The sequence below is a fragment of the Saccostrea cucullata genome, unplaced genomic scaffold, assembly GCF_032062105.1.
Source record: "Saccostrea cucullata isolate Sc308-1 unplaced genomic scaffold, CSIRO_AGI_Scuc_v1 ctg22400, whole genome shotgun sequence".
Classification (NCBI taxonomy): Eukaryota; Metazoa; Mollusca; class Bivalvia; order Ostreida; family Ostreidae; genus Saccostrea; species Saccostrea cuccullata.
In genome coordinates, this window is record NW_026928918.1 from 16266 (window position 1) to 29027 (window position 12762).

At 33.2% G+C, this 12762-nt stretch overlaps 1 protein-coding gene across 1 annotated transcript; it reads left to right on the forward strand.

Annotated features, from left to right (window-relative positions):
- Positions 1–1274: 1274 nt before the first annotated feature.
- On the forward strand, positions 1275–6697 carry LOC134279206 (progranulin-like; the record flags this gene model as incomplete). Its single annotated transcript, XM_062761554.1, has 5 exons — positions 1275–1343; positions 3388–3555; positions 3928–4044; positions 5182–5349; positions 6557–6697. Coding segments are annotated over exons 1-5 (663 nt in total), but the record flags the coding sequence as incomplete, so codon positions are not given.
- Between the last annotated feature and the right edge of the window lie 6065 nt (positions 6698–12762).

Genomic DNA, 12762 nt, shown 5'->3' on the forward strand with positions numbered 1-12762 from the left:
ATAATTTAGAAACTTGAATTACAAATGCATTCAAAAGAAAGCTGAAAATATGTTTAATTTAATTTAATCAACATTTTATAATGTAAAGTAAGATTACATAATTGGCTTGGACATCAGGCATGGCCTATATAAGTTCTCTCCAAAATATGTTGTTGAAATAGAAATTTTATCCCTTCAGTGTTCATAAGTGACTATACAAATGTGTCTCGAGCTACATTCTTTACACAGTATTTTTTGACTCAAATCATGACTTGGAAATGAGTGTGTTTGTATGTATGATGTATGATATTGTAGCCCAATCTGATATTTTTATCTGACATTTTCTAGAGAAGACGTCTTCCAAACAAAATCAGAAAGGGCTACATTATTGTAGCTATGTTTGTTTGTTTTGATAAAGACAGTGATTTGATAAATCTTCAGGTTTATTGTGGCACTAAGTGTACTGAACGATCGTATTCAGATTACCATGATGTTTTTTGGTGTATACATAAACCCAAAAACTTATCAAATAATCATTTTTTTTTCTTTTATCAACAAAAGAGTTAATTTATTTGACAAAAAATTTCCCTGAAGTCGGATAATGTGTTTTGTCCTGGTGGTGAGGTAATGTGCTATCCTCGAAGTACTTGCTGTATGCTGATCACTGGTCAGTATGGATGCTGTCCCTTTCCACAGGTTAGACTGTAGAAATTTAAAGTGTATAATGAATAGGTACAAAAAGGAATTAATATTGCACATTCGTTCAAATACCGATTATGCAAATTTGTTTAATTAAGTGGATATCGACACAGTTTCAACTGAAAACTTTCAAATTTATTTCTCCTTTTTTTGTGTTTGCAATACGTTATTTTGATTTTTTTAAAAATATTATCAAAGAATTACGTTTGGATCTAAAGGTTCAAGAGAGATTAAAAGCTCCAAACCTTCATCTAAACAAGACCATTTTTAATGTATGTAGCTCTCCAACGGACAGTGGTGACTTCTCCACATGAGTGCAAATAATCCTCCAGAAGGGTATTAAACAACATACAATAAATCAAAATACCTGATGAAATATGAAGATTTGAGATAAAAATTCTCGTCTATCAAATGCTGTTTATCATTTTTTTTTTCAGGCTGTGTGCTGAAGTGATGGTAGACACTGCTGCCCTTATGGCTTTGTATGCTACCCTTGGGGATGTAGTAGAGGAGGGTCCAGTCAAGTCTCGGAATTGGTAAAGAAAGTACCTGCTCTGTTGATATCACCAAATGTGGTTTGTCCTGGTGGTCAAGCCATGTGCCCATCTGGGGAGACTTGCTGTAAACAGTCCAGTGGTCAGTATGGATGCTGCCCTCTACCAAAGGTTGGTGTATAGGAAGTTGAACTATATAATTAACAAAGATAATTTATATTTCCGCTCATCCCAATATTAACTAAGCAATTTTTATTGCACATCCCATGACTGACTATACCATTCTTATTGCACATCCCAATACTGACTATACTATTTTTATTGCACATCCCAATACTGATTGATTGTGCGTATTTGCTTAATTAAATTATGTTTGAGATTTAAAATTACAGTATAACACTGTTCTTTTTCATAAAGGGAGTGATTTGATAAATGTTTAGGTTTATTGTGGAACTAGGTGTACTGAAGGATCGTATTTAGATTATCATGATGTTCTAATGGTGTATACATCAACCTTAAAACTCATCAAATATTTTTTTTTATTCTTTTATAAAAAAAAAATAATTTATTTGATAGAAAATTTGCCTGAAGTCGGATTATGTGTTTTGTCCTGGTGGTGAGGTTATGTGTTATCATGAAAGTACTTGCTGTACGCTGATCACTGGTCAGTATCATGCGCGGATCTATAAGGGGGGGGGTCGGGGTGGTCAGGACCCCCCCCCACCCACGAATTTAATAGGTAAAAAAATGTATATACTAAAACAAGAAAATAGCTACTATGGACCCCCCCCCTGAAAAACTCAGACCCCCCTGGTAAACGAGAATATGTGTGAAGTGTGTATTATAAGTGAAAGATTTGAAGCAATAGAATTCACCACTACCCCCCCCCCCCCAACCCCCCACGAAATAGGTTTTTGACGTTAGGGCGATTTTACGTTTTTCTTTTTCTTTCTTTTTTTTTTTTTTGCTTGGCAAGAAATTTCTGGGATTGGAATTTTTTTTTGACTGAGGTGTACCCCCCCCCACCCCTGGAAAAAAATTCTGGATCCGCGCCTGAGTTTGGATGCTGTCCCTTACCACAGATTAGACTGTAGAAATTTAAAGTGTATAATGAGAACGTACAAACAGAAATTATTGCACATTCGATCCAATACAGATTTTGCAAATTTGTTGAATTAAATTGATATCAACACTGTTTCAGCTGAAAGTTTTCAAGACTTTTTTTTCTTTTTTTTTTGCTTGCAATACTTTATTTTATTTTTTTTAATTAAATTTAAAAAATTTAATTTTAGCTGTTAAGGTGTAAAACCTTTATCTAAACAAGACCTGTGACAAAGTTTTGTTTACATAGGTTACATATACTTACAAATGTATACATTTTCGTGCAAGGCAGATTTTGCAATCAAAAATTAATTCTAAATGACATGAGAGAGTTTCCAGTTATCAAAGTTATCTACTAAATCATGTTGTGTTCTTAGTATGGTAGTTTGCATTTAGAAACAAAGCACGAACTCTATGACATTAGAAGATGACCTACTTTCAAATAGGATTTTTTTAACATATGTATCAGTTATTTTTCAATAATTTAAAATCAGAAATTTTCACGAGGTTGAATCTTCGAGGTTCGAAAAAAAGTTATTTGCTTTGTTCGGATTTAATTTTGTTGTGGGATGGTGTTACGAGGAATGCATATGACATTTTATATTTCGTAGTTTTCATAATTCGTGGATGGGTCCATACCTCGAAAACAACTAAAATTAAACAGCAACGAAAATTAGTGATTTCACAGTGTAGCTGATGTTGCCCATGTGGCGGAGTTTTTAGAGTGACTGGTCTAGAGTCTCGAAGTAATGTGTTGATCCTTACGCTGCTGGTTTAAAGTCCACTGTTGGAGATAGAGCTATACCTTCACTTTGGATGAGACCGTATCAACCGCAAGGTCGTGTGTGACAGTATCTTTTGACATGAAAATATCCCTTACTGCTCAATGGCTTGAACCTCTCCAATGGACAGTGGTTGTGCCTCCACATGAGTGAAAAAAATCTCCAGAAGAATGTTAAACAACATACAATAAATCAAAATACCTCATGAAATATGAAGATTTGAGACAAAAATTCTCGTCTATCAAATGCTGTTTATTATTTTTTTTTGTCAGGCTGTGTGCTGAAGTGATGGTATACACTGCTGCCTTTATGGCTTTGTATGCTACCCTTAGGGATGTAGTAGAGGAGGGTCCAGTCAAGTCACGGAATTGGTTAAGAAAGTTCCTGCTCTGTTGATATCAGAGAATGTGGTTTGTCCTGGTGGTCAAGCCATGTGCAATCCTGGGGAGACTTGCTGTAAACTGTCAAGTGGTAAGTATGGATGCTGCCCTCTATCAAAGGTTAGACTATAGAAAGTTAAACTATATAATTAACAAAGATATCTATTTTCTGCTTATCCCAATATTGACTATACCATTTTTATTGCACATCCCATGACTGACTATACTATTTTTATTGCACATCCCAATACTGATTGATTGCGCATATTTGTTTGATTAAATATGTCTGAAATTTAAGATTACAGTATAACATCGTTCTTTTTAATAAAGGGAGTGATTTAATAAATGTTCAGGTTTATTGTAGCACTAGGTGTACTGAAGGATCGTATTCAAATTATCGTGATGTTTTAATGGTGTATACATCAACCTCAAAACTCATTAAATGATATTTTGTTTAATCTTTTATCAACAAAAAATTAATTTATTTGATAGATAATTTTCCTTAAGTCGGATAATGTGTTTTGTCCTGGTGGTGAGGTAATGTGCTATCCTCGAAGTACTTGCTGTATGCTGATCACTGGTCAGTATGGATGCTGTCCCTTTCCACAGGTTAGACTGTAGAAATTTAAAGTGTATAATGAATAGGTACAAAAAGGAATTAATATTGCACATTCGATCCAATACAGATTTTGCAAATTTGTTGAATAAAATTGATATCGACACTGTTTCTGCTGAAAATTTTCAAAACTATATTTTCTTTTTTATGTTTGAAATGCGTTATTTTTTTTTTGGATTAATTATTAAACATTTAATTTTAGCTGTTAAGGTGGAAAACCTTTATTTAAACAAGACCCGTGTCATATTTTTGTTTACATAGGTAACATATACTTACAAATCTTTACAATGTCATATTCGTGCGAAGCAGATTTTTCCCATCAAAAATTAATTCTAAATAACATGAGACAGTTTCCAGTTATCAAAGTGATCTGCTAAATAATATTGTGTTCTTAGTATGGTAGTTGGCATTTTAAAACAGAGCACAAACTCTATGACATTAGAAGATGACCTACTTCCAATTTTTTTTTGTTTTAACATATGTGGCAGTTATTTTTCAATAATTTAAAATTAGATATTTTCACGGGGTTGAATTTTCGAGGTTGAAAAAAAGTTATTTGCTTTGTTCTGATTTAATTTCGTCTTGGGAGAAATGTTACGAGAATTGCATATGACATTTTATATTTTGTAGTTGTCAAAATTCGTGGATCTCTCCATACCTCAAAAACAACTAAAATTAAACCCGAAGGAAAATAAGTGATTTCACAGTATAACTGATGGTGACCGTGTGGCGGAGTTTTTAGAGTGTCTGGTCTAGAGTAACGAAGTAATGTGTTGATACTTACGCTGCTGGTTTAAATTCCACTGTCAGAGGTAGATCTATACCGTTACTTTGGATGAGACCGTATCAACCGTAAGGTTCCGTGTGACAGTATCTTTTGACATGAAAATATCCCTTACTGCTCAATGGCTTGAACCTCTCCAACAGACAGTGGTGGCGTCTCCACATGAGTAAAAAAAATCTCCAGAAGGATGTTAAACAACAAACAATAAATCAAAATACCTCATGAAATATGAAGATTTGAGACAAAAATTGTCGTCTATGAAATGCTGTTAATTATTTGTTGTCAGGCTGTGTGCCGTGGTGATTGTCGACACTGCTGCCTGTATGGCTTTGTATGCTACCCTTAGGGATGTTGTAGAGGAGGGTCCAGTCAAGGCACGGAATTGGTTAAGAAAGTTCCTGCTCTGTTGATATCAGAGAATGTGGTTTGTCCTGGTGGTCAAGCCATGTGCAATCCTGGGGAGACTTGCTGTAAACAGTCCAGTGGTCAGTATGGATGCTGCCCTCTACCAAAGGTTAGTCTATAGAAAGTTTAACTATATAATTAACAAAGATAATTTATATTTCTCAATTCTGCTCATTCCTATACTGACTATGCAATTTTTTATTGCACATCCCAATCCTGATTATGCAATTTTTATTGCACATCCCAATCCTGACACTGCAAATTTTATTGCACATCCAAATACTGATTGTACATTATTAGTTACACAGTCAGCTGCGCCTCCCCCAATACGGATTTCCATTTCACACCCTGTATGAATCCGTATTAGGTCACTAACTGACTGTGTTACGAATTTATCCCGCTGAAGACCTTTATCGATATAAAAAAAATATTTTTGCATATTATGAAAAAAATAAGTTTTAATCCAATAACAATCAACATAAAAAATCGTTACAGTAACAAGAAATTTAACTAAACTACCTACGTAAACCGTTTCTTAGACGCCATTTTTATTTACAATAACAACGCTGCGAACGTAATCGCGTGCCCGATATTTAATACACCCCCTGCTCAGAGACGTAATATTGAAAATTTCAGGGCGTCATGTGATGAGCTCTCATCCAATCAATTGTCTACAAATTTGTCTGAAGCGGGATAATTTATATTTCACATCCCAAAACTGATTGCGCATATTCGTTTGATTAAATCATGTCTGAGACAAAAGATAAAAATGAACTATATAACATTAGAAGAGGACACTACTCCGATAAGCATTTATGTAGCAAAATATAATTTAATAATTTTTAATATACATGATATTGCCTGCATAGCGAAGTTATTAGAACGTCTGGTCTAGAATCATTAAGTAAGGATTTGATCCTATACGTAGCAAGTTCGAATACCTCGGTGGAACGTGGAGATCGGAAATTCAGATTAGACCGTATAACTAAAGCCCCGTGTCGCAGTAGGTGTTGGCACGAAAAAAGATCCCCCACTGCTCAAAGGTCCTACGTTCCTAGTATAAGACAACATATATAGCTCTCCATCGGCTAGTGGGGTGTCTCCATTTTATGAGTGAAGAATGATCGAGGAGGACGTTATACGACTTACAATCAATCAGTATAATGCCTGATGAAATAGGAAAAAAATGTTTGAATCAGAAATTCGTCGTCTGTGAAATGCTTTGAATTGTTTTTTTTTCAGGGTCTGTGCTGTAGTGGCGGTGTACACTGTTGTTCTTCTGGGTATACATGCGATGTGTCCTCCGGGCTGTGTAGAAAAAGGCTCCAGTCTTGTCAGGACCTGTTGTGTTAAGATCAGAGAATGTGGTTTGTCCTGATGGTCAACATGAATGTAGGACTGGACAGACCTGCTGTAAACTGGCTAGTGGAAGCTATAGGTATTGTCCATTACCAAAGGTAAGTTTTGGTGTATTACAAATCTTTACTATTTTATACAATTTATACAATCATTATCAATGTATTCTTTGATGTTATTTTTTTTCTCTTTGCAAAAAAAAAAAAATGAAACCAAGAAAATTTTTGATGAGAAAAAACCTGCACTAAAAAGAGGTCAGACAGAAATAATACCAAAAAATAAAGTCCAGGAGCTATCATAAACTTATGTGCTGTAAGCTTAAAGCAATCTGAGCTGCATTTTTTAGAAATTTATTTTGCTGTTAAAATGTGCTAAATTATGACACATCTGTGTGTAATACATATCAATCCTTGATGAGCAATTAGACTAAACTGAAGTATTAAATTTCTTTTAGAAGAAAGATTTCTGTACATTGGAATGTATAATATATAAGAAATCAATAATGTACAGTACGATTATAATCTAATATTGCTGAAATCAAAGTTGTGAAAAAAAAATAAGTTCTTCCATCGCAAATATTGACAACAAAAGTAAAAAGGTGTTCTTTATTTCTGTCACCGACCAGCGACATACCTGGTAGTAAATGACAATATTGCAACAAAAAATTCCAACATCAAAGTTGCAGCTCATTTTGCTTCAATTAATGTTTACAATTGTTACCGACTTTGGATGCCAATGTTTAGAATAATGTTGAAAGCTATAAAAGTGTATAGGTAAATTAAGATAAACATGATGATGATGTATAAAATGTTAAAAAAAATTCTAGTAAATTAATTTCAAGTAGATGCAAGTTCATTGTCTCATTTCAAGTCTGGGGTTAATATATTAATTAATTTCTTGCTGAAAGCGTACCTGTTGTACTTAACGTAGATAGGCATTTAAAAAAAAGTGATACATTGGCAAATTTTGTGTGAAAAATTTTGAGTTAATTGACTTTAAAATATGAATCTAATAAAATATATAAAATATACAATGTTTCTCTATGTAATGAAATTAAATGTATATAATCAAATTATTTAATATACAATCTTTCTATTAAGGACATACGAAACATAGCAGTAGTTTGAACATTTTTGTCTTTTTCCATGCATTTTGGGGTTGAAGAGTTAGTTAAAATTCCAATAATTAAAGGAACTGTGTGCTGTGCTGTATTTTAGCTTCAATATATATTGTGTTTTACACTTCTTCTAAAACAGGTTTTGATAAAAGAAACATCTATATGCTTAGTAATTTTTACTTATTTTTCATTGAATTATCCAAGAATGTTCGTCGATTGATGTCTTATCAAACCCCCTGGCAATGCATGCTGATATTCTGTCTTTGAACATCTGATGCCACTATAATTATCCTAAATAAAGAATATCGTGAAAAATGATCAGTAGGTAAGGTACGTTGTGTATGTCCTTAATTATAGAATTAATCAAATGTAAACATTCTAGTATTGCATCTTATTTGCTTATTTATGTACATATAAGGTACGACTAGAAGAAATTTTTACAGAATTTTTGCTATGAACGAGTGTTAATCTAATTATGTTCCGTCTACCAATATAATTGTGTTTCAAGCGAGGAAATGTTGAATGTATAGTACATGTTTATGTGTAATTGTCACATTATAGAGGGCACATGTAAATGTGAATTACCGTATAAGTAGAATTTTTAGCGAGGATTTAATTTTGGCATTATAAGCGAGGGTGCTGACATCGCTAAAATTAATATCGCTAAAAATTAATTGCATATTTTTTGTAATACCTTCTTTAGTAAGCATTTCAAAACCTTTAAAATTACTTCTCGCTAAAAATAAAATACCAGATTTTAGGTAGAAATCGCTAAATTTGCGTCTCGCTTAAATTTCCACTTATACGGTATTTACTTGTATCAGCATTCTAAATTGTTTTTTTTAAAGAATTATGTCAATATTCTCAATAAATATATATCTCAATAATTGTAGGCTAACAAAGGTTACTGTATTGTCTTTCATTTTTTTCTTGGCTGTTATAATTTATGTATAGTAAACATAAAGATCGACTTGAGTAAGGTTTCTCTGATAAACTGATAAAAAGTGCTCAGGATTTTACGCAGTCGGAATTGTATTTTGCAGTGTGTTGCTCCTTAGGTTACCCGAACCCTCTGATAAGAAGGATAACTCTTACTGGGGTGTAAATGACTACAGTCTGTATGAATTCAGTCTGGAATATGGTTTGAATCTACCGGTTTATTTCCACTTAGCCAACATTTTGACTTTTACACCTGAGTGATCAATTGCAACAGGTCCTGTCAACCATTCTGTTTGTTTGTCCACAAAAATGTTAACAGGCTATAGTCTGTTTTCAGGTACGCGTATGGATTACCTGAGAAATACAAAGAAAAGTGTAAAAATATATGAATCAAAATTAAATTTTAAGCAAAATAATAAAAAAATTATAGTAATAATATCGAAGTTCCAAATTTTTATTTTTTCATAAATGTACTTAGCTAATCACACATCTGCATTTAAAAAAAATAAATATGAATAGAAGTTATAAGATTAATTTTATTACAAATAAAGCATTTCATGATAAAACAAAAAAAGTAAAAGAATTTTGAATGCTCTAATATATTTGACATTTGGGATTAGAAGTATTTATCTGAGTATGTAATAATATTTGGTCATGGTCATACGTACATGAGCAACAGTAACAGAAGTCTCAGCTAAAATATGAAAAAAAGATTAATTGTAGATGTACATAATAATTGTTATTGACATTCAAATAAAAATTCTCACCAATTTTGAAGCGTCATGTCCTGACGTGCTTGAGGCAAAGAGGGACCTTTGAGAGGTTAAACCTTAAACCAGTGCTAACTACATGAACTTATAATTACTATGTGCCTGCCACAGTGGTAATTAAAAAATATGTATACCAATATCTAATTTAAAAGTAAATGATTATAAAATATTGGCTTGCCAGTTATAAAACTTATGGTGTTCCAATGTCGTGAAGTTGCATTGTGCTAGCATGTAGTTTTCAACAGGCTGCCACTCCAATGCACAATGATGCAACTGTAAACAACACACTGCTGTGTACACAAAAAACACGATCATGCTAACACAATTTTTAAACAATCTATTGTGTGTTAGCTTGACGGCATGTTTGAAACAGTGTGCTGGCATATTATTACAAATGAACTTGCTAGCACATTGTCACCTCGTGCATAGACTTACTTATTCTAATGATTTAGATACAGATCCTCTGTCTTCAGCAGCAATGTAAGATCTTGTAATACATGTATCTGTATTTTTACAGTATAATGTAAGAAATTTGCTATGTTAGCACATACAACTAAGGCATAAACATGTGTATGATTCCAAGGAATTCAGTACAGAGGACATGAACATGTAGTTTTCAAATACAAGATTTAAGAGATGTCCAGTCACATTTCAAATTCAATAAAGCACTAAATCTGAGAGCTATCCAAACCATATGTAACTAAGTCTGGAAGAGTTGTAAAACCCAAAATCACTCCTTCTATGTAATCAAATTGTCACTCAATTGTTATCTAATTGTCATATCAGTCTACATTATTTGCAAATGTATGTCCATTAATCATGGTTAATATGTTCACTGTGATTGAGAACTTTGTATGCAGATTTGAACACTCATGATTTTCAATTTGACAGTGTTAATGCAGTATGATGAATGTCCATGGATTAGGTGACTTAGATTTTTTGTTAAAATGGGAGATGTTACATTATCTTACTAATTATATTATAAGTATTATTGCCCTTTGGTCGATTGATTTTTTACATACACTCTGTATTAGCATGCACAAGGCGCCACTTGTGATTTCCGTTATAAAAATACAGTCTGAAAACGTGCTCGTAATCTTGTCGTCAATTTAGAGTACTGGATCGTTGTATCCCCACAAAACAAAACAACGTATAGACCCTATATAAATGCGTTCAAGTTTGTACTACTAAATGATGATTTGATGCTGTATAATAGTTATCATTGATAGCCCTCTGCGTAATGCAAGTGTGATAATTAAAATCCTCGTTTGTATTTACATTGTTTGAAACAAAGGCTTATGCAGAAGAGGGCGGGAATAATTATTAAAATTGTAATGAAACTACAAAATGTTGATACAAACTAGATATAGAACCTTTGGGGGATTTTACTTATAAAACATTTAATTCCAATTTGATTTAATACTCATTGAAACCTTAAGCTTAATGAGACTTTTAAATACACGTGTGCATAAATCTTACACATTCAATTTTTGCATGCTTTTTTCCATATATTAATTATAAATGTAATGATTGTATAATAGAATTTATTTTAACAACTTACGGGTAGACGAGTTGTCTTTTCAAAACAACTGGCCGGGGTATGTAGCATATGTTAAACTTTAAGTTTACGAGCAACTATGGTGAATGCAGCCCTGATATATGCGTTCGGTAGAGGGCGTTGTATGAAAGATCGTGAAACTCTGAAGACAACCTATAAAGCGCTTGTGCATGCGCGCTTAGCGTTTAAAAATACATCTTCTGTGTATGTCGACTATAATCAAATTTACATATTATAAATAAAGAAAAAATTGTTGCAAATTTGTTTAAAGATTTATCATAATTTGACTGGATTATTACGACAATAAAGTAAAGCATGCCTTATTGAACAGTTTAAATTCTAACGAGTAAAACATAAAAAAAACATCGGGATCGGAACTCAAAATACTTTGGAGAAGATTAGGACGAAAGTTCAGGCAGACGAGAGTGGCGTTGAAAAAAGAAAATCATCATTTTCATGTGGATATATTAGTCTATAAAATCACTGTATATAGTAACAATGTAGCGGGTACACACTTGGAGATATTGGTAATCAAAAAAAAATTTCCTTTTTGTTTTTATTTGTTTACGATTAAGTTTTAGTAAATAAGGAACAAGGAAGTATAATTTTCTAAAATTTTGTTATATATAGTAGAGTCAATTGAAGTGTTTAATTTATTTTTCTTCACAAAAATGGAATTTGTAAGAAAATTTCATTACACCGTAACATTATACTGATAATATTGTCATAAAATTGTGAATCTGGGGCTGTAGTGGCTTCATAAAAATTAAGGTCACTGGAGTTTGATTGTGAGCAGATCTAGAAGAGGGAGGGGTCTGCATCCTCTTGGATTTGAACGATTTGGTAAAATGTTCGTAGTAATGTATCTAAATGATTAAGGTTTGACAACCCCTTCCAACATTTGAAAAATGAACTTGTCATCTCTTGAGAGAGAGGGATGACACTTGAAGTTTGATTTCCGGATGTGAAGTCCCAGTGTAAGCTGTCGATTGCAAGCTGACTAATAATCAACCGGTAATCCTCGGCTGACACCGCTACGTTCCATAGTGCGACGCACAAGCAAAACGGGGAGCACCGAGAGGTCATTACATTATGCAATTGTCTAAATATAGACAAGAGATGTAAACAATGAGCGATTTTCATTTCAATTATTGACAAGGAAACACAAGATGCTCAGAAATTTTAGAGAGCCAGACATTCAGTATCGTCTCGGTGGTGGTGGGTCCTCAACATGTATGTTATTATGCATATAATCATCTCCAGTAGGTTATTGCGGAAATGACAGTCAGCACTAGATAGAATGTTCTGACTAGGTCAGAGTGTGTATCAATTATCCGAGGCGTGGATCCAATAATTAACAGGTGAAAAAAATCAAAGTTAAATAATTTACATTAGTTCTTGCATTAACTGGTAGGAATAGATGTCAAAGACTTTTTTATATGGTATATTACTTCCTGCAATACGTAAATAATGCAAATCTTATTCAGCGAATGTATTATATGAGGAAAAGAACTTGCAATCATTTTTAATGCAATTTTGAAAATACATCAATCGAAAAAAAGTAACCAAATCACCTCCCAGATTTTTGAAATGATTGATTGATTGATTGTATATTGTTTAACGTCCCTCTGGAGAATTTTTCACTCATATGGAGACGTCATCGTATGCCGGTGAAGGGCTTCAAATTTTGACCTTTACTTGGCACTCAGGGCCATTGAGCAGTGAGGGATCTTTATCGTGCCAACGCCTGCCGCTGACACGGGGCCTCGGTTTTTAAGGTCT